At 38.9% G+C, this 27,371-nt stretch overlaps 1 protein-coding gene across 1 annotated transcript; it reads right to left on the bottom strand.

Annotated features, from left to right (window-relative positions):
- Nucleotides 1–987: 987 nt before the first annotated feature.
- On the bottom strand, nucleotides 988–4,359 carry LOC146575526 (uncharacterized). The gene is made up of 3 exons (XM_085270251.1): nucleotides 3,355–4,359; nucleotides 3,060–3,149; nucleotides 988–2,117 (listed from the first exon to the last, which is right to left on the bottom strand). The coding sequence occupies exons 1-3, from the start codon at nucleotides 3,610–3,612 to the stop codon at nucleotides 1,800–1,802; spliced, it is 666 nt and encodes a 221-aa protein (XP_085126377.1). The 5' UTR covers nucleotides 3,613–4,359; the 3' UTR covers nucleotides 988–1,799.
- Between the last annotated feature and the right edge of the window lie 23,012 nt (nucleotides 4,360–27,371).

The raw sequence follows: 27,371 nt of genomic DNA, 5'->3' as shown, positions 1-27,371 counted from the left end.
TCTTTTTCATTTTCAGACTGCATGACTGTTCATTCAGGGGCTGCGTTTTGTGTGGCGGATGTCAACGCGAGCTGCTTATCGCCTGTGCAGCTACCGGCAGCTCGGTTAGCTCCCCCGCAGCCATTCTCAGCTCAGTTAGCTCCCCCGCAGCCAGTGCTCCTCTCAGCTCAGTCTCCTGTGCCTCCTTCAGCTCAGTCTCCTGTGCCTCCTTCAGCTCAGTCTCCAGTGTCCCCTTCAGTTCAGTCTCCAGTGCCCCCTTCAGTTCAGTCTCCAGTGCCCCCTTCAGTTCAGTCTCCAGTAGCTCCAGTTCCGCCTGTAGCGCAGGCCCCAGTAGCTCCAGTGCCGCCTGTAGCGCAGGCCCCAGTAGCTCCAGTGCCCCCGCTACCCGTAGCTCTGGCTCCAGCAGTACCGGTTCCACTCATTCACTCCATGCAGGGAGAAAATTTAAGGTCCAGTCAGGGAGTTTCTCGCGCTTTAGCTGCTTCAGGCACCGTTCTGCACTCCAGGGCTTCCCCAGAGGCTAGGTCTCAGTCCCCAGCTGATTCTGGACCCCTGAAGATTAAGCAGCCCTCAGAGAACAACTCCGTGTCAGCACTCAAAAAAATCTGTTGTTGGATGAACACAATTTAATCATGGCACCCTTTTTGCACACAATTTAACCAAGTACAATAAACCCTTTTCGATCATGTCAAACCAACACATTTAGCATTTGGTGGTTTAATGTAATCAGATTACGTTGGATCAACATACTATACTTACATTGATTTGAAGTGATTTATTTAAGTATGTAGAGTGAAATTTGTTTTAATTCATTCTACACAATTTAAAAAGTTTAGGAAAACAGAATTAAATCTTGTTGTTTCAACAACTACTTTGTTAATCAAGGCAATGATTTCACTCATTTCAACCAAATTATTTCAATTAGATTTGTTTACATTTGTTACACATTTAGAAACCCACTACTTTACAAAAAAAGTCACAATCAGATTATGATAACATTATCTTTATTAACTGGATTTAGTGGACAATATAAAAGCTTACCATTTTTGTACACCTGCAAGCATATACTTCAAAAGGTAAAATGTTAGAATACTTATTTACATAGGTAATATGTTGGAACCAAAGCTTCCACAACTAAAAACAGATGCAAAATTTGCTCAATATATCGACTGCATTTTAAAAAATTAAACTAAAAGATAAAAATACATCTCCCACTTGGCAAGTTAAAACATGTGACAAAATCGAATTGTGTGAATTTGGAAAAATAAAATAAAATAATTAGAAATATTTTGGGGGCAATACAACAACAACAAAAAATTCCATAGGTGATGAAAATCTATATTTGTTTGGTGTATCTCATTGAAGTAATTATTAGTTTGACCAATTTTTATATTTCTGTATTTATTTTTTTAATTTTGGTTGCAGTCCTCCACAGCTAGCAATATAGTTTTGCTGTGTTTTAAAACATGCTAGCAAGCAAAATGGAAACAATAATACAGTGAACTTAACAGGTGGCAGTGGTCTTAAACTTTACAGGACCTTGATACATAAACACAACATAGTACTTCTGTCAGTACTTCTGATCCATTTTGAGCCATCTATATAAGGACAAACAAAAATCATCTGCAGTGCTGTATAAAAGGTGAATTGCCCAACAGAGAGAATCCAAAAACTTAAAAAAAAAAATGTTTTAAATGAAAGAAAAAAAATATAAACAACTCAAATATTAACATTATATATTGGAAATCACCATTGCACCAATGAACCATTCAAGACCTATCAGTCATTTTCAAGTGCTCTCACCCCATAAGCTTGTTTTTCAGAAACTGTACCTTTGAAGACAGCTTTTGTCCATCAAGATTTAAAAGTATCTTCTGGAGGACTTCAAAGGTGCATTTAAGTTCTGGTGGGTAGCTCAGGTTCAAACGGTATATGAGTCCAAACAACAGAGCACATGCTTGTGCAATGTTACCCAAATCAGTGTTAGCCTCCACACCCTCAATCACGACACCAACGTCCTCTGGGTCATCTTCAGGTTCAGCACCCTCCTTCTGGATGACGTACACCCCCATCACAGTTTGCTCCATGCAGCTTTTTGCCTCGCTGTCCGTATCGTACATGAAAAAGTATAAGACAACAAAGTAAAATTTAAGAGATTGTTTAAACAACTGTTTCTATGCTGTTCATAAAATCCAAGTAGTCAAAGTAATAAACAGAAAATTACACCACTAAAGTAGTTGTTAGTAATTACTCCAATACATAAATTATAAAATACACCTCTCATGTCAAAAGAGGTGGCATAATTGACCTCTCACCGGCCCCTCCCCCGAAAGGGCCATTGTCCAATTACACATTATAGCAACCGTTACTGTGTCTGACAAACATTAACCTCAAGCAAGATGGAGAAGCGGTGTGCCCACCGATACGCCGAGAGATTGTGTCTGGAGGAGTTGTGTTCTTTCCATTCACAAAGTCAAAAACAACGTGAATGGATTAAACAGTGTGTATGGCCCCATTCCCAGGTAAATGTACCGAACATTATGAAGCATGTCTGCTCGCACATTCGGGTACCCATTGGTGCGCAGAGGAAACCATTTGTTTGTCGGACGTAGCAAGAGTAACTTAGGGGGACAGGACTCGAGAAAAGGCTAACTCAGCTGCTAAAATAAAACAGGTATAGAAGTGTTAGTACTAAACAGCTCAAAGTTCATAGACATTTCTATTTACAAATACTGATGACCATAACAATGAAAAAACAACAGGACTTGTTTTAATCCAAGTACAGATTCAAAAGCAATATAGTCTTGATGCATGTTAAATGCATTGTATGTTTGTGTATCAAGTTTAAGTAGGCATAAATTTCTTTCCTTCCAATACCAAATCCCAGAAATTCTTTATTGCAACGCTTAATACTGTTTGGTATTCAAGACATCCTTTCCCCAATACCAGGTGTCTTGTTGCTAATCTCAAAATTTTAATTTTAATGATTTGCATTTGAGGCAACGTCACAATTTGTATGAGAATGTTACAGACAACATGCTGTCACAATGGCTCACCAAGTACTCCTTTATTAACTTCTCATAGTCTTCGTTTAGGTGGATGCACAAAGACTTCAAGATGCATGCTCGTCTGGTATGGATGTTGTCATGCTGGAGAGGAGGAGGAGATAATATGAGCCAAAACCAGTCTGTTTTTCTTAAAGCTAGGGTAATCAGTTAACTTGCATAATTATTCTTTAGGTTAGAACCTGGCATGTACCACTTGTTAAGCAAACAAACAAAATTGACAACTTCATCTCCAAATAAAAGTTATTTTTGCTGCCTATGACAAAGTCTACTCAATCCTAATACAAACCTTGGAGATGGCAAGCATGAGACCTCTTATTTTCTTTCCACGTGTCCCTCCTTTGGTCAGAAAGATTTCCATTAAGCGTGGCGCGTATTGGTCAAGCTCGGCAAAGAAAGTAGATAGCAGAGGCTTTGTGGTGATTCGCAGAAACTCCTTCTCAATCTGCAATAGAGAACAAATACATTGATTAAAAACGCAACTGTATATTTCACTCACTTCACATCTAAGCTGACTAAAGCTGCTTTTAGAAGACCATGCAGACATCAGTGCTGTCTGTGTAGGACATGAATCAGTCTGTGTCAGATACTGAATTTGAAATTTCCACTAAAGTCACAAGTAAGAGGCAAGTGGAACCAAGATCTAGGCCATTTGCTTTTTGAAGTTTGCAAAGACTGCTAAATTGCACCAGTGGTAGTTCACTCTTTGCAACACAGTATGCTGTTCTAAACAGATTTTTCAGGTTTATTTTTAGTATATTATTTGCAATTGGTGTTTGTTCTGGGAAAGATATTGCAGACTGAGCAATAATCCATTTCTAATGGGGGCCTTTCTTAAAATGACTGGTCCCAGTAACAAAGGCGCTTGTCGACTCAGAAATCGAGGGAAAACCAACAACACACCCGGCAGAACATTATGTTATTTACACGGGTGCACATAAGTGGTCCGCATGTGCGCATTCGCTGTCAAAATAAAAGACGCGCAACAGATAAGAAGTTGCAACGCACGTTTGCATCCATATAAAAGGCACTGTTTTTGTCCGCTAGAGTGGGATTTTCACGGCACATTCTGCACCACATCTGTGTGTTCATCATTTGTTTGAAGCCAGCTCACCTCCTGCAATCACTTTTGCGAGAATACGCGCTTCTTTTGTGGTTCGGACTCCTTCTGACATTTCTTTGGAGGTGGAGGAAAACCAAAGTAATTGCTTAAAGGAGCTTCTTCGACATATTTAAGAGTTCTAAACAAATATGTCCTCCTCCAGAAAATCTTATGTATGCAAACACGCGTTGCAACTTCTTATCTTGTGCGTGTTTTTTATTTTGACAGCAAATACGCACTTGCGGACCACTTATGTGCAGCCCCGGTTATATAGCTCGTCATGTTGCAGCCACAGAAATTCTTTTGTCCATGAAACCATAAAGCTGCACTTTCTTTTTGCCTTATAGTCTGATTTGTCATAACTTTTCCGTTTTGTGGTAAGCTTTTCTTTGGCTGTCACTTCTTCACCCTGACCTGTCTTATTTGGCTAAGCAGAACTACAATTAATATCCTGCTGCTTTTACACACGCACTCACATAACACTCAGCGATTGTCTGCGCGATCAACCTCTCACATGTTTAAGCTGCGGGAGATTTCACTTGTCATGTTTGCATAGTAAGCTAACGATTGATAAGACGATGTCAGAGGAATTGGTGCACAAATTATCATCACTCACAGATCAGTGCTGTCGCTCTCTATACACAGGTCGCGCTATTGCAAAGTGAAAGCAAAAAACAAGCGCAAATTCAAACGCGATTTCAATATGTCACATATTGACAGTGGCTCACCGATGCCAATGACATAATTACCCAGCTACATTTCCGAAAGAATGCAGAAGCATTGACATATATTTTTCCTTCTTATGACAGCCCGACGGGCAGGGCAGAGATAGATTTTGGTAGCCCGACTGGAAAAATCGCTAGCCCTGGGACGTCGGGCTAGCCATTTTGCGAGCCCTGTACAGTGTTTCAATAATTGTACCTACTACTCTCCCTGATGGAACAACGCTTGCACTGCCACATACAAGTCACTGAAAGAAAAAAAGAAAAGCAGTTTTAAGGATAGTTTTATTGGCACCTTTTTTTCATTTTGATTAAATCATAAAACTATCATAAAAAATATATGATGGTAAAAGGCTTACCATGTATTAAAGAGGAGGCACAAACAATCAGAAAAAGGGGTCAGCTTTCTTTGTGGTGTTACTATGGTAAAGAAAACAGAAAAAATTATTTTATAAAAATTCCACAGTGGATTTTTTTTTACTTTGTTGCAAATGTATAAAAAAAATACAAATACATATAAATACCTCTTGCAATATAAAATTCACAGATAAATATCCAATCTGTTGCTAAATGTAATAGCAGTGTTTCACACTATGCAATAAAGATGCTGGTAGTTGCGGTAAAGGTCCCACAGGCAATTTTCATAACTATCCGCCATTGCCTTTTCCTCTGACCTCGTGTTTATGCTCTTTTTCCCATGCACTAGCATCAAGTCAATTCGAAGGATGCAGCCCCTGAATTTGGACACAGCTAATATTTAGCAAATCGCGCATGCTAGTTTAACTTGCATTACTGTGAGAGGCCGAATGCTTAAAATAAAAGGAGAGAGAAAGAAAGAAAGAAAGAAAAAATGCAAATGATAATAAAAAAAGTGAACAAAGACCATGTCTTGCAATAACCGTCATTTAAAACCAAAGTGAATGCTAACAGAGCTAGGTAGAAGTTCAATGAGACAACCATACTAGCTTTAGCTAACTTCATTTACTTTGAAAGTGAATTACAAACGTGTTAAATATTGAATTAAACATATCAATAACCGCTAAAAACACTATAAGACTAACTGCAAAAACGGGTAAAAAAAAAAAAAAAGAAAAACAATGAAGTGGAAATGCTAATAATAGTATAAATATACCCAGAGCGGATTATAAATCAGGTATTAGACGGTACCGATTGGCACCGTCTAATACCAGATTTTCACTGTATTTGCTCCACTCCCGCTGTCTAATGACAACTTACACATTTGGAATTAAAAACATTGTTAAACAATTAATGGACAAAACAACTTCGTTTGACTAAGATATTTTGAGTTATTTATTACTTACCTGTATTGTGGAAGATTCCGCAGAGGGAAATGGCAGTCCACTGAACACATATAACTTCTCCGCGTTCCCGCCTCTTCACTTTTGGGAAGTTTGAGCATGCGCACTAGGCATCGGTTTTAGAGTTGTTGATTTAAAATAATTACATTTAATTGAACTGAAGAATGCAAATCTAGTTCATTAAACTTTTTGTTATTTTATGTTAAACCAACAACTGATAATGATTTAAAAACCTAAACTCAATATGTTCATGTTAAATAGACAAATGTCTATTGAATTAATCAAACAACTGCCTTAGTTGACTTTTTTGAGTGAGTGCTGTCTGAGCAGGGCCAGTGCTCAGCACAGCACCCATTGCCTTCATGTCTGCCAGAGGACTCCATGCCTGTTGGCTTTGTGATGGCTTCTGCTGGAGGGTCCAAGGGGCCCGTCCAGCCTTCGTCTCGTGTCTCCGCTGGAGGGTCCGAGGGACCGCTCCGGCCTTCGTCCCGTGTCTCTGCTGGAGGGTCCGAGGGACCGCTCCGGCCTTTGTTCCCTGTTTCCGCTGGAGGGTCCGAGGGACCGCTCCAGCCTTTGTTTCCTGTTTCCGCTGGAGAGTCCGAGGGACCGCTCCGGCCGTTGTCTCCAGTCTCCGCTGGGGGGCCCGAGGAGCCCGTTCAGCCACCTGTCTCAGCTGGAGGGCCCGAGGAGCCTGTCCAGCCACCTGCTGCAGCTTCATCATCATCCTCGCCGGCTGCAGCATCATCATCATCCTCACCGGCTGCAGCAGCATCATCATCCTCGCCGGCTGCAGCATCATCATCAGCCTCGTCTGGTCCAGCCTCAGAGCCTTCAACCTCGTCTGGTCCAGCCTCAGAGCCTTCAGCCTCGCCTGGTCCAGCTTCATCCGAGTCTTCATCCTCGCCTGGTCCAGCTTCATCCGAGTCTTCATCCTCGCCTGGTCCAGCCTCATCCGAGTCTTCATCCTCGCCTGGTCCAGCCTCTGCAACCTCGCCTGGTCCGGATCACCATCGCCTGAGTGGCCGCCGTTGCCTTCCGCACGGCCGGCCCCCGGACCGCCATCGCCTGAGTGGCCGCCATTGCCTTCCGCACGGCCGGCCCCCGGACCGCCATCACCTGAGTGGCCGCCGTTGCCTTCCGCATGGCCAGCCCCCGGACCGCAATCGCCTGAATGGCCGCCGTTGCCTTCCGCACGGCCGGCCCCCCGAACTGTGTCCACGTCGCCGCCGTTGCCGTCCGCACGGTCGGCCCCCTGAACTGTTTGGACTCCTGTGCTGTCGGCCCCCTGGCCGGCCCCCTGAACTGTTTTGGACTCCTGTGCTGTCGGCCCCCTGAACTCTTCTGTTTTGGACTCTGTTTTTTCCTGTGTTCTGGTGTGCTTCGTTTCTTTTGGTTTTGGGCTCGTTTTTTGTTTTTGTCTTTTGGCCTTCTGGTGCTCCGGTTTTGTTTTGCTTCGTGCCCTCCTTCCTGGGCCCCCGCCGCCCGCCCTGGTCGGGTTGTTTTCTGTTTTTTCTGGCTGTTTTGTTTCTTGTTGGGCTGTCTGGGGCCAGCCTTTGAGGGGGGGGGGGGGTACTGTCATGATCCTGGGTCCTTTTGACCCAGCGTTTTGTGTTTTCTCTTCGCGATTTTGGTTCTGTTCTTCCTCTGGTTAGTGTTTACTCTGTTCTGCCCGTGTGTTCCTGTATCTAGTCCGCGTTTCTTAGTTTGTGTCCTTTCATGTGTAAGTTCCTGTTTTATTGTGAAGGTCGGTGTCTTATGTGAGTGTTTTCAGTTTGCCTCCCTAGTCTCGTCATGTTAATTACTCCCAGCTGTGTTCCCACCTGTATGTAATCCCCCTGTGTTCTCTGAGTGTATTTAAGTTGTGTCTTCTGTCATAGTAGTTGCTGGTTCGTCTGTGTTGTTTCCCCTCGGTCTCCCTGTATGTATTTCCCCGGACCTCCCTGCACCGTCATTCCTGGTTTGTGTTGTTAGTTTACCCAGTTTAGGTTTCGGTTTCATGTTCACACCCCGTTGCTGTTTGTACCCACTGCTGTAAATAAACACTCACCTGCACCAGAGCTGCCGCCTTTTGGGTCCTTACTACAAATCCACACGGCTTGCCCCGCAGACCGTGACAAATACAATGACACAGTCAAAGAGAAACTGCATTGAAAGCGCATGCTAAGGTGGTTTTCCACACTGGAATCTCCACGGTGCTGCTGGAACTCAGCTTTATCTTGTCTCTTTTTTTAAAGATTTTGAACCTTGCCTTATTTTTCATTCTTGTATTTATTCACCTACATCTACTAACACCATTTTGAAAGCCTACAGTCAGAGGTTCTTCTCTTCAGTACAGCATATTAGTAATAAGACCTGGACGTAATATTGCACTGACAGCGGTGGCAAGCAGTATGAATAAGAGATTCTTGTGAATTTAATATGCACACCATATTATTATTGATGTTGTTCTCGTCTGCACTATATTTCTTCCTTTCTGTATTTTAACTGGTGGAGGTTACAAGCATTACTTTGACTTTAGCTCCATACAAAACATGTGTTTGACATGTGTATATTTGTAAGATTTTTTTGTGTGTTGTCATACTTCTACTGTGGTTTCTTGTATGTTTTACATAACTTTTCAGCTCCTGATTTGGTCAAATGACAAACATAACAAGCAACAAAATAACTCGTAAGTTGAGGCTGTAGTTCAGTGGTTTGAGATGTTACAAACCTCACACATTAAAATACTGCAATCAGTAGATACCTTGAGTCTTTGGTAAGAACCCACAAGATGGACGCAAATTTGGTACATGTAAAAACGTTTTGAGACCTTTTGATCACATATAGAACCCAAAACCTATATATAGGCCCCGATAGATTTGACACATTTCTCATATAATGAACTGATATAATAAATATATTTATATTTTGTACTGAAGCTCAATTAATGTCATATTTATAACTTGTTGTCTCAAAACTAAAGATAGTCAGATAGTCAATAACAAAGACAGTCAGTTATTTAAAGAACAGGGATTCTCAGACAAGTTCCAGACACTCAGTCAGTGTAAGTCACTCAGCCTTAATACAGGTTAAACTCTTTGTCAAACATTTCCTCTGTAGAACATCTCTGCAAAGGCTTAAAGCTTTCATTTTCTCACCACATAGTGTTTCCTTTTTTCACATTTCCATATCTATCCCATCAGAAAAGAGGAGGAAAGCCATCCATTAGTGGACAAGTTGTAATTGTCATGAGGCTTACTGTACAGAGAGATGGGCCTTTTGGAAATAAAATAAAATCCTGCTTAATTAATGGTGACATTAATCATGGTTTAGCCCAACTGGCTAAGAGGTGCTTCATTCCCTGTCTGATTTATGGGCAGGACATGAGAGAGGGACGGAAGTTAAAGTGATGACACAGTAAGAGAAGGAGACTAAGAGAAAGTAATAAGAGATATTAATAGGAATTACAGTTGTTGCCTTTAGAAAGTTATATTTTGCTATGCCTTGTTTTTGTTTTGGGGCTTTTGAATCAATAAAAACAAAAAATTATGTCATGGTTTATCAAATAGATTTGCCAATTTTTAAACATCCCTTGGCTGTCAAGTTACCATGTAATAATTTATGTTTAGGGAGGCTTTATCACACTGGGGCTTGTGTTTTTAATATGAAGACCTAAAAATGGCTTATTGCTGCATAACTAAGGGAGGATTCAGGGTCACCAGATCCAGTCCTAACTATATGCTTTATTGAAAAGGAAAGTTTGAGGTCTAATCTTAAAAGTAGAGAACGTGTCTGTCTTCCAATTCCAAACTTGACTTAGAAGCCAGTATGGGAGAAATATGCTCTTTCTTATTAGTCCCTGTTAGCACTCTTACTGTAGCATTTTTCAAGGAGTTTTGAGGAAATCCTGATAGTAATGAATTACAAAAGTCCAGCCTAGAAGTAAGGCAAGGCAAGGCAAGGCAAGGCAAATTTATTTGTATAGCACAATTCAACAACAAGGTGATTCAAAGTGCTTTACAGAGACATTAGAAACAAAAACATATAAAAAGCATGATTTAAAATTGATTAATTCAAGCAAACAAACAAACTAACTAAACACACACATTTCACACCTGTTCGCGCGATCTGAACCCTTATCGTAAGGGGAGCTACCAGTCCTTCTGTGGACGAGCTACTTTCTATTTTAAATTCCCTGAATTTAAAATAGAGTAATAAAGTATACTCTATTTAACTCTATAATAATAAGTAATAAATACATGAACTAGTTCTTCAGCATCACTCTGAGACAGGAGGTTTCTAATTATAGAAAAAAATGGAAGAAAGCAATACAACATTTTTTTTGCACATTGAAGGATATATCCTTTTCAAAAACAACTCCAAAATTCCTCACAGTGTTACTAGCAGCCAAGGTATGCCATTCAGAGTAAGCATCTGGTTAGACACCATAATTCTAAGAATTTTAAGACTGCAAGATTTTGAAGTTTTATTTGAATTTAGAAGCAGAAAATTAGTGGTCATCCAGGTCTTTTCACTTTAAGAGATTCCTGCAACTAAAGTGTGTTATCTGGCTTCATGGATATATAAAGTTGGGTATCATCCGTATAGCAGTGAAAATGTGCTCAGGCCTTCTAATGATACTACCAAAGGAAAGCATGTATAATGTAAACAGAATTGGTCCTAGCACGCAACCCTGTGGAACTCCATAATTAACCTTAGTGCTCCATTAGTCTCCTTAAACTCTCTATTTACATAAAAAAGTTGGAGTCTATTGGACAAATATGATTCAAGCTGCTGCACAGCAGTACCTTTAAGACTTATTGCATGCTCTAATTGCTGTAATAAAATATTATGGTCAACAGTATAAAATGCTGCACTGAGGTCTAGGAGGACAAGCACAGAGATGAGTCCACTGTCAGAGGCCATAAGAAGATCATTTGTAACCTTCACTAAAGCTGTACTAGTGTAGTGAGTTCTGAAACCTGACTCTTCAAATAAAGCATCCTATAATTAATTGATTCATAACCACAACATAATTCATCTCATCTCTTTTATTGGTGAAGAAATTCATGAAGTCATTATTGGTTAAGGTTAAGGGAAGGCTTGTTTTTTTTGTCAGCTTGGAGTGCTGTTCAGCAACTTAGAGTTGTTTTTATTTTCTACAGTCAGTGGTGAATATTAAGATGTTCTATGTTTTGGGGGGGGGGGGGGGGGGTTTCAAGCAACAAACTGTTTTTCCAGGCTAAGTGAAGATCTTCTAAATTAGTGAGAGACCATTTCCTCTCCAGCTTACGAGTTACCTGCTTTAGAGTGCGTGTTTGAGAATTTTACCAGTGAGTCAAGTACATCTGATTTAAGGCTTTCTTTTTCAAAGGAGCCACAGTAACCACGCAGTCATACGCAATGAAGATGTAATAATATTAACAAGATAATTGATGTATGTGGGAGTAGAGTTAAGGCAGCTGCTCTGCTCTGCAGTGGACCAGTGCCAATGTCAGTTCAATTTTGACTTTGTTAAAAAAAAATGTTGCCATCACACAGCAGCAGTAATTCTCAACTTGTCATTTTGATCTTACATCAGCTTAGACCCATCAATGCTTAGTGTGTCTGTGTCTCCCCAACAAGTTCAAATGGCAATCATGTGTGTGTGTGTGTGTGTGTGTGTGTGTGTGTGTGTGTGTGTGTGTGTGTGTGTGTGTGTGTGTGTTGTTTTTGTATAAAAGCTTTACTGCATAGACACTGTGATCACAATATGCAGTAGTGGCATTGGGAAAACATACGAAAAACATACGATTGCACATAGCCAATTAAATAGAAATAAAGCAACAGAGGCAAAAAAAAAATGAAATAGAATTTACTAAATTTAGCACACAAGTTATTAGACACAATAAAATCGGTAACGCAGATTTATGAAAGATAATTTTCTTGTCACTGCAATGTGTTTTGATATAGGTCAACATCTTCTGGACCAGAACTTCAGAGTCTTTTTATTTATTTATTTATTTAGGACAGTGCATGTTAATGAACATAAATGTAAAAAAAAAAAATGACATGAATGTAAACATGCCAGATTATAGCCAAAGGCTAATTTCCATCTGTTGTCCTTAAACATAACGTCTTCTGTATTGTTTTACTTTACACTGAGAGAGAAAGAGCAGGACAGAGCCAAGTCTGGACATGACATTCCCATTCCTCATGTACATATTGTGTAATATCTAATTTTTAAAATTCCACAGCACACAGGAGAATTGGTTAAGTGTATTTATCTCATTAGTAAACTCATTAAACTCATTAAAACTTTTTTAAACACTTTTTTAAGACTTCAAGACTTCTTTTCTGTACAAACTTTTCTGTGTATTGCAAAAACACAGTAGCCTTGATCAAGTTAATTTGAAGCTATAAATGTTATCTGTTGTTTCTTTAATAATATTGAAACATGAAATATAACTTTGTGTTTACAATTGTAAAGAAATAGCAGCAGCCACAGCTGCATGTCCTTTGAAGCCAGAGTGTCTATGATTGTCCTTTTCTGGAAGACAGCAAAGGTCAGAGGTTATACGTCTATAAGGAAAGACTAGGTTCTTTTTTTTCACTTTAAGAGACTAAAAGACTTAATGTAACTTAAAATGCTGCTTAACATGATTTAATCTGCTGGGATGCTCTGTAAATACTAAATAAAAACAGAAAAAAATGATGAACAAATCTCATAAACCTACATATTATACACAATAGACCATGATTATGTTATTGGCAGCATAATGTGACAAATAATGAGCCTGCCAACCACAAAAAAAATGACATGATGCATTTTGGGCGATTGTGTCTCAAGAGTTGGCAGTTTGTCTTGTAATCAGAAGGTTGCTGGTTCGAGCCCCGGCTCGGACAGTCTCGGTCACTGTGTCCTTGGGCAAGACACTTCACCCGTTGCCTACTGGTGGTGGTCAGAGGGCCTGGTGGCGCCAGTGTCCGGCAGCCTCGCTTCTGTCAGTGCGCCCCAGGGTGGCTGTGGCTACAATGTAGCTTGCCATCACCAGTGTGTGAATGTGTGTGTGAATTGGTGGATGACTGAATGCAGTGTAAAGCGCTTTGGGGTCCTTAGGGACTAAGTAAAGCGCTATACAAATACAGGCCATTTTTACCATTTTGTAAGTACATGGATTTTAACATCAAATGAAACACTGCTCCATCAAAATCAAAGTGTTATTATTATTATTATTATTATTATTATTATTATTATTATTATTATTATTATTATTATTATTATTATTAAAATAAACGTTTTGATGTATGCTCAATCATCCAGGTAAGTAAATCCCCAAAGTTTGATTATGTTCTGCGTTTTCAGTGGGAGAAACGTTTCGTCACTCATCCAAGTGACTTCTTCAGTCTCAGCTGACTGCAGGTTTCCCCAATCTTATAAACAGTACATTTGCATAATGACTGAAACTAGCACCACTGAAGGAACAATGGGCTGGGAGGTCAGTTCCTTGATCATTAATATGCAAATTCTCATGACCATTGATCAACAACCACTGATCAAAGCTCACTGGTTTCACTTTACAGGTGTGCCTGTCAGGGTTCATTTGTGGAACTTCTTGCCTTCTTAATGGGGTTGAGACCATCAGTTGTGTTGTGCAGAAGTCAGGTTAGTGCACAGCTAACAGACCTATTTGACAACTGTTAGAATTCATATTATGGCAAAAACCATTAGCTAAAGAGAAACAACAGTCCATCACTACGACTGAAGGTCAGTCAGTCCGGAACATCGCTAACTTTGATTGTGTCCCCAAAAACCATGAAGCGCTACGATGAAAATGGCTCACATGAGGACCGCCCCAGGAAAGTAAGACCAGGAGTCAACTCTGTTGCTGAGGATAAATTCATCCGAGTCACCAGCCTCAGAAATCTCAAGTTAACAGATTAGAGCCCAGATAAATGGCAGAGTTCCAGCAGCAGTTACATCTCTACATCAACTGATCAGAGGACACTGTGTGAATCAGGCCTTTATGGTCGAATAGCTGCTAAGAAACCACGACTAAGGAAAAGCAACAAGCAGAAGAGATTTGTTTAGGCTGAGAAACACAAGGAATGGACATTAGACCAGTGGAAATCTGTGCTTTGGTCTGATGAGTCCAAATTTGAGATTTTTGGTTCTACCCACCATTGTCTTCATGTCATGCCTTAAGGAAACATTGCAGACATTGAGGACAGCTAAAAGTACCTGGGAATTCCACAGGCAAATGAAGAGGCTACCCACTATCAGCAAATATGGGAAAAACAAGATCCGGGAAATCAGTATCTTCACCCTGCTGGTGATCAGGTACCTTGCTTGGATAATAAGCTGGCAAAAGGAGAAGATAGAAGCCATAGACATCAAGAAATAAAAGCTCCTTACCATGCATGGGGGGTTTCACCAGTCAAGCACCCTGAGAATGTACATTAAGCAGAAGGAAGAAGGCCAAAGACTAATGAGTGTCAGAACCACTATCCAGGAATAAACAATAAATATCCACGAATAAGATTGCCATCAGGTAGATAGCTACAACTGGTCATTTGCTCAGTGAATACCTCAGGCAGCACAAACCTAAGAAAGAAGAGTAGCAAGAAAAGAAACCATTATCGAAGGACAGGCCACTGCATGGCGTCTGCCACCAGAAAAGAGAAGTGGCTGACACTGAGAAATCCTGCCAGTGGTTGGACTGGAATACAGCACAAAAGTGCTAATCATGGCAGCACAGGAATAAGTGGCTCCAGCAGATCCCAGTACAATATCAGAGATCTCTGTCCAGAAGAACGTAATCCAAGGAACAGGACCTCAAATCTCACTACCATTTTGGGGTAGAGAGTTTAGAGATTTAGAGATTTAAAAGGTGACATCAGCAAAATTTGAATTAAGTTATATAGTATCTTGTACTATTGTATTTTATACTCAGATTTGGCCTGGAAGTACTTAAAAGACTCATTAAGTCATATGAAGATGAAAGCAAAGACTTGTGATCTTCTTCTAATAAAATTCATTATATGACCTTTTTATATGTGAGTGGTTCAGGTGCAGTCTGTAGTCTGAACTGATGTGTATTTGAAAGAGAGGCACACAGAGACAGACATGTTTGTGGTAGGAAGAAAATCAAATTACATAAAGACGTTTACACACATACACACACACACACACACACACACACACACATGCAGACTTAGCAGATGTCAGTTGTATCTCCCATCCCGCAGGCAGAGATGAAGTGCTGTTTCTGTGGATGCATGAATGTGTATGATCATTTGTCTCCCTCCAGCTAGTGAGCAAGCCGTCCAAAACACAACCTGCTGTTTGGACAATACACCCTGATGGCTGGCTGTAAAAGTGTGTGTGTGTGTGTGTGTGTGTGTGTGTGTGTGTGTGCGTGCGTGCGTGCGTGCGTGCGTGCGTGCGTGCGTGCGTGCGTGTGTGTGTGTGTGTGTGTTTAATTGTCTCTGAGTTTGAGGTTTACAAAACCATAGCTCTTCTTGTTTCATCTGTCCAAACAGTCATTTTTGCCATAGATTGCTGATAGTGTGTTTTCTTGAATTTCAGAGTTTCTGATTCACATAAATTCATGTTTGTATGAGGAGAGAGGTTTGAATATTGTGTTAGATGTGTTGTGTACATGAAAAAAATGCACTTTTTGGTGAATTCTGGGCTGGCACACAACAGCAAACACACCACAGTTCCAACTGTTTCTGCTGAACAGAAGAACAGACCAGAACCGGTCGCAGTGCAGAACTGTATTAACAGTTTTGCACTGAGGAATTAACTTTTTGGTACATAACCCTCTGATTGTTGAAAAATGGTTAGCATGTTCCTGGTCTTGGTCCTCACCTGACCTGCTACCTTTGGGTCACCGAAAAAGAAGACAAGCATTTTTGTTTTCTGCAATTTTGAGGTTTATGGAGAAATCATAGAGCACACAATTGGATTAGTGTATGATATCAAAGACATATCATACACTTTATACTTTAAACAGTTCAGACTACTTCATACTAAAAAGCATGCATAAGGTATTAAATAATATTTCATATCTCAAGCATTTTTTTATTTGATTGACTTTTTCCAACTAACTTATGGCATCAAGCACAAAACCAAAGTTAAGAAATTTAGAAGCTGCTGATGATTAATTGCATCATTTACAAAGTCTAAGTAAATGATTAACATGTCTTTAGATACATATTTATGCATATACAGAATAAGAGATTATTTTTGTGAGTGTGTTAACAGGTCTTATAATTCATGTTTAATTCTGGCAGTGACTAGTTTTTAATTAAGTACTTCATCTATACCTTAAAAAGTATTTATAATTGACAGATGTGTAGACATGATTCAGCTTAGACCTTGGCAGATTAGTGTCTTTGTGGTGCAGGTTCTCTTCAGGTACTCTTTCTTCCTCCCACATTTAAAAGATATGCCGTTAGTGGGCTAACAGGTTAATTGGTGATTCTAAATTCTCCATAGGTATAAAAGTGAGTGTGAATGGTTGTTTGTCTCTGTGTTAAGCTGTCAATATACCAGTCATTTAAACCTCAGCTTTAGCTGCTGCAGTATTCTCCTGAGCAATAGATGTCGCCATTCAGACAATAACACATGAAACACGCTGAGGAGAATGAGGAGAAGAAGCCAAACCAGAAGCCAAAACTTTGTCAAGGGTTTTTTGTTTTTGTTTTGTTTTTTTGCAAAATTCTTTCCACAAACTTGAATTTTCAAAAATAAAAGAAACTGGTGTTTAGGGACTGGTGTCTTTAACCCAGCCACGGTGGCCACAGACTCTAAGGAGCCACTAATCGAAATCTGAATCTCTGATGATTTTAAAAATAAGCTTAAGCTTTAACAAATACACAGTTATGAGGAGAAAAAACTGAGAAAAAAGTATTGCTATGTAATTGAGTTAAAAAGAGATCATGATGGAATCATAAATAGTCACATTTATGTGATTGAGCTAATGATAAATCCTGTAGAAGTAAAATAGCACAAACTGAATGAAACATGAAGGAAAATATACTGATATTTAACTGAATATTCATATGTGATGGAGTTTGTGATAAATCCTATTAAAATACAAAATAGAAAAGAAGTTTGAATTTAGTTTTAAATCATGTTGAAATAAGGGAGAGAGAGAAATGATGAGAACCTGGGTGACTGGGTGTCAAAATAGGTGAGGCCAAATGTCATCTCAAAAGATGTGAAATCAAGAAAGATAAAAAGAGGAACCAGATGTAAAGATTTTGTGCAAACGAGATAAGTTGTTCATGCCTTTTTCGCCTGCGAGTACAGAGAATTGGATCTAAGCTGGGCTGCAGCAATCTATTATTTTAGTAATAGAGTAATCTAATCTATCTAACTCAAAGAATACCATCCCTGCAGTCAAGCACGGAGGAAGAAACATTATGCTATGTGTTGTTTTTCTGCTAAAGGTACAGGATGACCTGACTGCATTGAGAGGTCAATTGACAGGGCCATGTATGTTAAAATCTTGTGTGAGAACCCTCTTCACTGAGCCAGAGCTCTGAAGATGGGTTCTCTATGGGTGTTTCATCATGACTATAATCAAAAACATACAGACAAGGCATTATAGGAGTGGCTAAAGAAGAGTCAGACTAAGGTCATGGAGAATCCTAGCCACTATCAAGACCTCAATACTATTTTTCTAAAGAGCTTTCTTTCTAATGCTGATATTCCAATAAATGGATCAGAGAGCAACTTGGGGTTCAGTATGTTGCCCAAAGATACTGTAGCAGCCAGTAACTGAGCCACAAACCCAAACAAAAGCATAAATGAGTACAAGTATGTAAAATTAGTATGTTTATGTAAAATAAGTATGTAAAAACAAAGATACAGTAAATAAACAATCTTTCATAACTTTATATTGGATTATATATTGTAATTTCTGCTGTCACACAGTCTCCCAAAACACATGGCACTGACTCAAGGCATAGCATTTGAGATCCACTGTTCTAGTCACATTTACAGGATTACAAAATCTAACTTTCCTTGAGCACCATATATATTCTATATTGAGTTTACTCGCAAACTGATAAAATGGCAATTTTATCTATTTAGAAAGGCATTTATGACAGGTGGAATGATGAATCACTTATGAAGTAACTGTATTTTTTTCTAACAATTGTTAATTATTGCACACTCATCTTTCAGCGCTACCTGGATATACTTAATATTCCTCTACCATCGCTACTGTTTAACATACATTTTAATTATTTTATTAATTTCTGATTGGACAAAACAGAACCAGCCGATGTTTTGGATGACAACTTTTCTTTTTTTTACATTTGTCCTTGTTTTTTTCTGCCTCTCCTTCTTTCTGGTAATAAATAGTCTCTGCTGGTACCTTTGTCACTGTTATCTCTCCACTTCATCCACTACTCAGTGGGACCTCAGTCACTCGTTGCTCTCTCTCTCTCACTTTGTTTCCCTTCCGTGTAGTTTTGTTTGTTCATGCAGTCCTCCTCAGACTTAACCTCAGTTTTAACCTTTTGCTATCATCTGTATTATTTTTTTGGCATTCTTTTAGTTTTTTCTTTTGCTTCCATGTTTTAATCTCCTTTAAACTTACAATTTTTGACCACTGATTTTTTATTTGTATGTGTGCCTTACTTTCCTATTACCCTTTCTGTATTTCTTACTCATTTGTCAATTCTCTGCTTTTCTACCCATCCTTTCCCTGCCCATGTTAATGTCAGCTCAGAGGCGCAGTCTGGAACAGATAGCATCTCTATTGAATCTCCCTCCAAAGTGGCCTTGTCACACTTTTCTCTTTTATTCTCTCCTTTAATTGCATTTTTGTGTGTTTTCTTTGGCTTATGTTCTGTCTCCTGTACCCCCATCTTGTCTGAGTTCCACACCCTGTCACTATAAAACTGTCATGATGCTCATAGGGTGGCAGGGTGGGCCTCTCTTATTTCCTTTACCCCCTAAAAAACACACACTCAAATGACTAGAAAAATACTTTAGCCAACAGAAAACTAAACCAAGCATCAGGCCACCCAGAAAAGTTCAGCTTCACATTTAAATGTTTCTGTAATGTTCACAAGCAGCAAAACGGACTGCCTGTAGCGTAGTGTAACAGCAGCTTCGTGGAAAGTTCGAAGAAGCATTTTTCAAGGTATTAATATAAAATGGATATTACAAGCAAAGCAGTAGTCAAGACTGTTGCCTCACACCATGAAGTTCCTGGGGCCATCTGGCCAGGGCCTTTCTGTGGAGAGTTTACATTTCCAAGCTTTAAAGGTTTTTAATGGCATCCTCCAGGCTACAGATTCAGAGGCCTATTTGATCCTTTTTTTCTTAGACTTAACTGGTGTCTTTTCACACAGAGGACCATAATATTTTCTGTACATGGCTACACATGAAATGGTTCAGATCCTACTTGGCTTAGAGAACTATTTATGTTGGTGTCAATGATTTCAGATCTTTCTCAGCTCCAGTTTTTATTGTGGAGTTCTGCAGAGCTCAATACTTGGGCCTCTGCTGTTTTTGTTGTATATGCTGCCCCTCAGTTCCATTCTTAGAAATCACAAACTTGCTTTTCATTGTTATGCAGATAATACTCACGTTTATGTGCCACTAAAACAGAAGAGGCTCAGGCTCATTTATTTTTATTCCTATATTCCACTGGTCAGTGGTTGCCGTTTTTAGAGTACTTTATAAATAAAGTTGGCACCCTTGGCTTGGCTTCTTATTTAAATCATAAGTCTTATTTAGATCTGCACACACACAGATAAGTGTTCTTTTCTATGCCATAGCATTTGTAACATAATATTCATACACATTGTTTTGTTTTGGGTTTTTGTTGTTGTTGATGTTTGTCATACAGTCACTCAATGAATCCCATCCCATGCAAAGAATCTACATAATGTGATCTATAGGGAATATCATTTTTGTGCTCTATATTCTACAAATATATGAAGTTAATAATAAGTTTTGTGGTCTGTTGAGACACTACGTAAATGATATTGTTAAATGTCTGTCTTTCTATATCTTTCTTTGCTACTGTGCTCAAAACCTCCATTTTCCCTAATCCCTTTGAGATTAAATCAGTCTGTCAATAAAGCAGATTTGAACAGAGCAGTTTAAAAAAGAGCAAAGAAAAAAAGCAATACTCAATCACTCAATGACCTAAGGTACCTGAAAGAGTCTCTTCCATTTCCTGCACACACATTGCATTGCACAGTTCCCAGAAAAGAGGTCACTCCTCAGTTAACACACTTCTTGACACATACAAACACAGACAACCTTTTGTGGCATCTTAACAAAACAGTTGTTGACTTTGTCTCACCTATTCTGAAAACACACATGAAAACAGATACACACACGCACACTGTTGAAGGAAATATAGCGAGCCCATGACAGAGAGAAAGAGAAAGATTTTTTTTCTTCCAGGAAATATAGATGTGTTTTCAATCTGATTGCTCATTCCTCCTGTCTCCTTTTCTCCCACCTTCACTCTACTTATCTCCTTGTCTCCTGCTCTCTGACAATATTTACTGATTTACTGCTTGTTTGCTCGGGTGTGTGCGTTTGTCGACCTGTGTGCATACCTCAATGAATTTGCAGTGTTGTGCACAATGAATAAAAATGTTTGGCAACAGAATGTAATAACTATGCACAAACACACTTCTGGACATGTTTGTGCGTGTGTGAATGTTCACTAGAGCAGTGCTGTTGCCCAGAGGTGCACCGTCACCTCTTAGATAGCCAACCAAGAAATTCATTTGCGTTTGTGTGTTAGCTTTGGGGTTAGTCATTAGCATTACATTGCCAAAGAGGAGGCACTGAAGCAAAGTAGCACACCTATATACGCATACACAAACACACACTTACACAAAGGTTTGCCCCCACCCTGCTTGATTTTCAACCCTGTCTTATTCCATTGTTGGTAAGACATTATGTAGCACAGACACCAAAACACAGATTAACCAAGGAGAGGCAGGTAGATATGGGTTTGGTTTAAGTTTATGTTACTATAATGATCACTCTATATTAAATACATAGTTGATATATTTTTATTTTACATTTTGATCGTACATTGTTAAAAGTGCATGCGGTATAGTTGTTTTACAGGTAAAACAATCTGATTAATGCATTCAAACAGAGAACTAAACCTTTTCATGATATCACAGTTTTAGTACATTACTATTATGACTTCTGCTGTTACTTTGTGCTTTGTAATGTTTTATACCACTTATTGTCTTTGTGGTCAGACTAGATTCCTCTGACTGTTTTGGGTTTTTTGTTTGTAAACAGGCAGACTGATAGCCATATTAATATAAAGTGATGCTCAATTGGCTGAAGTAATGTTGCATGGACAGCAACACTTTAAGTGATTGGACAATCAGTCATCCACTTCCAGCCTGGGGGGTGACAGTCTGTCTCCTCCCTCACACTGAAGGAAACGGGATTACATCATATTCTGTCCATCTGTCTGTTACTGTCCACTTATACATTCTGCTGACCTGACTCTAACTCTCAAGGTCAGTATGCACACAGAAAGGAGATGAAATTCCAGTACAGGTAAGCACAGATCACCAATCACATACCATCTACTGCTGGGTGTATTATGCACCCAAAAGTGTTGGTTTCACTAATCAGAGAAGAGAAAACTAAGTCAGAGAGGAATGTCAAGTCGTGTGTGTGTGTGTGTGTGTGTGTGTGTGTGTGTGTGTGTGTGTGTGTGTGTGTGTGTGCGCGCGTGCGCGTGCGTTGGGGGGGGGGCATTTCTGTAATGACCCAAGATTCACTTGGTTTTTATCATAACCCAGAAAAAGACATCGTTTGGTGTACACTACAAATGTTATGGATAGTGATTCATGACTGATGCCTGATGTTGGAATATTACTTTAAAATTTCCTGTCACTTTGTACAGTGTACATTTCTAAAATTCTGGCTTCAGCCTTGACTGCCTTTGTAGTAGAGACCAGTACAACTAAATAAAGTTCTCTTTGCATCATTCCACACTACTTCACCATTGCCACATCAAACTCTAACAAGTTAATTAATGAATTTGTCACTCATCATTACTGTAATGACTTTGCACTTGAAGAACTAAAGTGATGTGTGAATGTCCATGACAGGGTTACTTTTGGGATCAAGTTTCATGTCAGGATGCATGTATAAGCAAACACATAGGTCTAATATACATGAAAAAACACATAAATAGACATAAGACATAATCTTTATCCAAATAAACACACCAAGTAAATCCTTATACAAACAAAGTTGTGTCATGCAAATTAATTTGCCAGCTATCTCATATCAGACTGTTGGAGAGAGAGGGGGCGAGAGTGATGGCTGGAAAGCCCAAGGGAAGAAAACACACCATTTTCCAGCTGATTAATTTTTCCAATTTCATCGAGATACGGCCATAACCTGCTTCAATTAAAACACCACTCTGGAGACAGACACTGTGTGTGTGTGTGTGTGTGTGTGTGTGTGTGTGTGTGTGTGTGTGTGTGTGTGTGTAGAGCTGATGGTTGTATTTTATTGAGTGGAAAATTGAATCAAATTGTTTCTTTCAAACAGTCTGTTATCCTCTTCTCCTCAGTCTTTTCTCCTTCCCATCTTCTATTCCTCTTTCTGTTCCTCCTTCCTTCCTACTTTCCTGTATGACTTTATATTGTTCCATGTTTTTGTATCTTCATTTCTGGCTCTGATTGGTTCTTTCTTTCTGCAGAATAAAAACAATTTCTAAACAATAAATGCTGGAAGGCTGCGTCAGGTTAGCACAGCACAGATTTTTAGAGTATATCTCCAAAATGACTGTCAGTAATTTTAAATGTGAAAGAACCAACTGATTTTATTTTTTAATCAGTCAGTTCACGAAGAAGAATCCTGTTGCATGGTTTTCAGGTATTTGGAAAAAATGTGAATGATCCATATAATTAGAATATTATATCCATTCTAGGAGTGTGAAAACTATTGGTTTCCCCACATCTAAAACCACCTGGCTTCTGCACTGTCCTTTCAAACAGTTTGGCCAGAGTGCAGTTGTTTTGTTTTCATTTGTTTGTTTGTTATTAAACAGGCATCTATGGATATCTGTACCAAATATTGTGGCAATCCAGCCATGTCTGTACAAATTTCACAGTAGCTCTGAGCAGCAGAGATATCAAACACAGATTTACTAAGGACCACACTGTACATGAGATTCGCTGTGGCATGACATATATGTGTATAAGTATATCACTATCACATAGTATTCTCCAATAAAGGATATACTGTAAATCTGTAATGTTGTTCTCTTCTACTAGATATATTTCACAAACTACAGTAAGATATTTTTTCTATATAATTTGTGAAGTGCTAAGTTATCCAGGTTATCTATGTTTCAAGGGACAAGAAATCGTTCCAGTTGTTGTTGGACCAGACGACCCACCATGATCGGTCAAAACAGCACAGATGGCCCACTTAAATATGTGCACATATGCATGCATTTAAAACAATGGCAATTCTGAATAGTACATGCAAAAAAAGAAGAGGAAAAAGAAGAATTACTCACATTATTTTCTGTTTAAAAATGCATTTCTAAGATTAATTATTTTTGTTGTTGGTGTTTTTGTTGGAATGGTATTTTTTTAAAAGCATGTATGCGAGCAGGACTTACAGGTGAGTAAGTAAGTTTTCTATGTCTTTCTCCTCTAATTCTACCCAAACAATCTGGCCCAACTAGCAGAAGTTTATAAAAAATGTTATACAACATCATCTTTGTAGGACATCTTAGTTGTGCAGCATGTGCAGAACATGATTAGGAGTAGCTAAGTACCATTAGCTTGGTTCAAAGCTGCATTTACAAACGCTACAGGTGCAACACACAGACACAGACATTTATCTGCTAATTAGTACTAAGTAGAAAACTGATAAACTAGAATTTCATTCACTAAAACTAAAGCTCTATATAAGTAAAATCCATTTAACAGTAAACACAGTATCTTGCGTTTATAATGCCTGCATCCAAGCCTGCTTCTTTTCCTTCTTCTCCTGTTCCTCAGTTCCCTTCTGTCCTACTACTCTTTCTTCAAAGTTACTTTGGTGTATGGATGAATGTGTGAATGCCTTTATTCATATCCTAATGAAGATTCACGATGCTGTCAGTGAGGAGGTATGAGAGAGAAAGAGAGAGAGAGAGAGAGAGAGAGAGAGAGAGAGAGAGAGAGAGAGAGAGTATTTTTGCCTCCTGCTGTGCTGTAACTGTCTTTCTGGGAACAGGCTTATCCGGCATAGTCCCCCCTCTCAGGGTTCACAGCAGAGGTCAAAGGTGAAGTGTCAGAAAGGTCATTTCCTTCGTGATAATTCTCCGATTCAGACACAAGGGACATTTTTCACACTGTGAGAATCATGCAAAATCGTACACACCAGTGACTTGGCACAGTATGGGGGCAAGTAAGTATACATATCTATCTGTCTCCAGATACATATTTTCTTTGCTTTTGCTGCAGCAAGAACACTGACAGAGACTAGAAAGAGAGAGCATATGTCTACTGACTTCTCTTCATTGGATTCCTGTTAAATCCAGAATCAAATTTAAAATACATTTTGTCACATACGATCACTTAAATAACTGATTTCATAGCACAAAATCCACCCATTACTCACTCACTATGTATATATGTACCACTCTGCATTTATTCATTTGTTTTTTATTTAATCATTATTTAATAATAATAATACATATACATAAACATACACGTATACATTTATACATAATCAGGCTCTCTTCCAGCACATCTTTGTCCAGTCTTGCTTCCCTCACCCACAACCAATTGTGGTAGATGGCTGGCCCTCCTTGATCCTGGTTTCGCTCCTTGAGAGGTTTCTTCCTGTTAAAAGGGAGTTTTTCCTTCCCACTTATTTACATTATTTAATACCTTAATTAAGATTTAGTGTCTCTAATCACTTCTTCAAAATATCTTGATAAAGAAAATGCAAGCTGTCCTTCAAGTATGTTTTAAGTAAGTTTTAGTAGTTATAGTTTCATAGTTGTTGTTATTTTGTACTTTTGTTTTTGTTTTATTGTTCCTTTGTGAAACTTATTAGTGGTAGCCAACCATTGGAACCACAGTGACATTCGCTGGCTAAAAAAACAACAGTGGACGAGAGTGAGCAGGATATTCTACGAGCATAAATAGCAAAAAAAAACTTAAGGGAGGGAAAAAAATTAATCAACATACTAAGTTGGGACTAGATGCATTTTTATTTGAAATCTTTGAGGGTGATAGTGTCCAATTTTCAGCCTTTGCAGATAAAATATGTTTTGCTCGACTAAAATGAGGATTTGGTGAGTCAAATTGTTTTTTGTTGCTGTTAGATAGCATGCTATTCCCTTGTGTTCTTTACTAAATAAGCTGTTGAACACACTAATAGCTAAGATGACAGTAAGTGTATTTTATATTGGGTCATTTATTTTAGTCGACTCATGTTGATCAGAGATAGAGAACAGCAGCTATAATAAATCCAGGTTAACCCCTTAAGGAACTAATATAGGTTAACTTGTAGTTTAAACAAATCAGAATTTCAAACCTAAACTGGAAAGTGAGAGATTTTGTTTTATTTTCTTTTGTGTGTTTGTCTTCGTGTTTAATTTATTTCCTTCTGGGTTCTGGATACAACAACTAAGGTCCACTCAAAATTGTGTATTTCTGTGTCTTCCATTTTCCTTTCCATTGAATACAGCTTTAGCAGTGAATTTCATAGTGTCTGCCAACAACCTTCTGTTAGAGTTTTCGGTTTTACATTATTATTGAACTTTGTTTTTTTATATTATTTATCATTTCTAGTCTTTTGGTTTCTTTGTTAGAGTTCTCGGTCTATTGGTTTATGTCTCTGTGTTCCATAGTTGCTCTGTCTCCCCTGTCAGCTGTATCTCCTTGTGAAGTCTGCGTCTCTGTGTTATGTTTCCTGTTTTACTTTGAAAGTCCGTGTCTCATGTTAATGTATCTGGTTTTGCTTCCTTTCTCTCGTTAGCCCTGATTTGTCCCAGCTGTGTTTCCTTCCTGTCTCCCATTCCCTGATTGCTCCCTCTGTTTATTTAAGGCCTGTGTTTTCCTTTGTCAGTGTTGTGATTTCCCTCATCCTATGCTGTGTGTTCTGTCTGGCTGCATGTGTAAGTTTATTTTGGTATTCTCAGTTTAGGTATGTTTGAGTTCACGTTTTTGCTTCTGCACATGGGGTCCACCATTCCTGCCTGCACACAGCTCATGACACCTTCAGCAAGCACTCAGATGGTTGACAGCTGGTTGTCAAATGAACATTAACTAGCCAAGGAATGTGTGGCCTGGGGTTATCAAGATTAATTATTTGATCCTTTGCTGAATTTGTAAGTTTTCGCACTTACAAAGAAATAAACAACCTCTAATATTATGGTAGTTTCATATTAATGGAAAGAGACAATAAAATCAGCTAAAAATTCTCCCACAGCAGCCTAGACTTATTGTAGAACAAGTAAACAAGGATTTATATGCTTTATCAAAGGGGAAACTTTTAACCCTTATCTTAAAAGTAGAGAGGGTTTCTGTCTCCCAAATCCAAACTGGAAGCTGGTTCCACAGAAGAGAAGCCTAAAAACTGAAAGGTCTGCCTCTCGTTCCACTTTGAAATACTCTAACAACCACAAGTAAGCCTGCAGTGTGAGAGCGAAGTGCTATATTTGGGTGATATGGTACTATGAGGCCTGTAAGATAAGATGGGCCTGATAATGTGTTTTGGTTGTTGTTGTTTTTTGGTTTGTTTGTTTTGCCAGTTAAGCATCCAATTTAGATTTGTCTGACCACAGAACAGGTTTCCACTTTTCCTCAGTCCTTTTTATGAGCTTGTTTCACCTTCACATACAGCTGCTTCTTTGTGCGTGGTTACAACTCATTCAGTGCTGATGGCACAATGACTTGCACTCACAGGCATGATTTCTGGAAGCATTTCTGACCTATGCAGTGAATTTTTTTTTTTTTTTTAATTTTTTTTAACTACATACACAGCAATTTCTCCACATTCTCATAGTCTTTTGATGGTATTAAATACTGCAGATAATGAACTATTCAGTCTCCACAGCTGCTTCACAAATATTATAGAATAGTTAACTGTTCACTGGTAATTTTGAGACTATCCACAAAATCTAAACAAAAACAGATATTTATGAGACAGAGCTCTAAGGTA

This window comes from Mchenga conophoros, linkage group LG4 (genome assembly GCF_057382185.1).
Source record: "Mchenga conophoros isolate Kocher_MC1m ecotype Shallow Benthic linkage group LG4, M_conophoros_male_GT1.1, whole genome shotgun sequence".
In the NCBI taxonomy this organism is placed as follows: domain Eukaryota; kingdom Metazoa; phylum Chordata; class Actinopteri; order Cichliformes; family Cichlidae; genus Mchenga; species Mchenga conophoros.
Note: the sequence above shows the minus strand (reverse complement) of the source record. Positions and strands in the feature narration are given on the sequence as shown.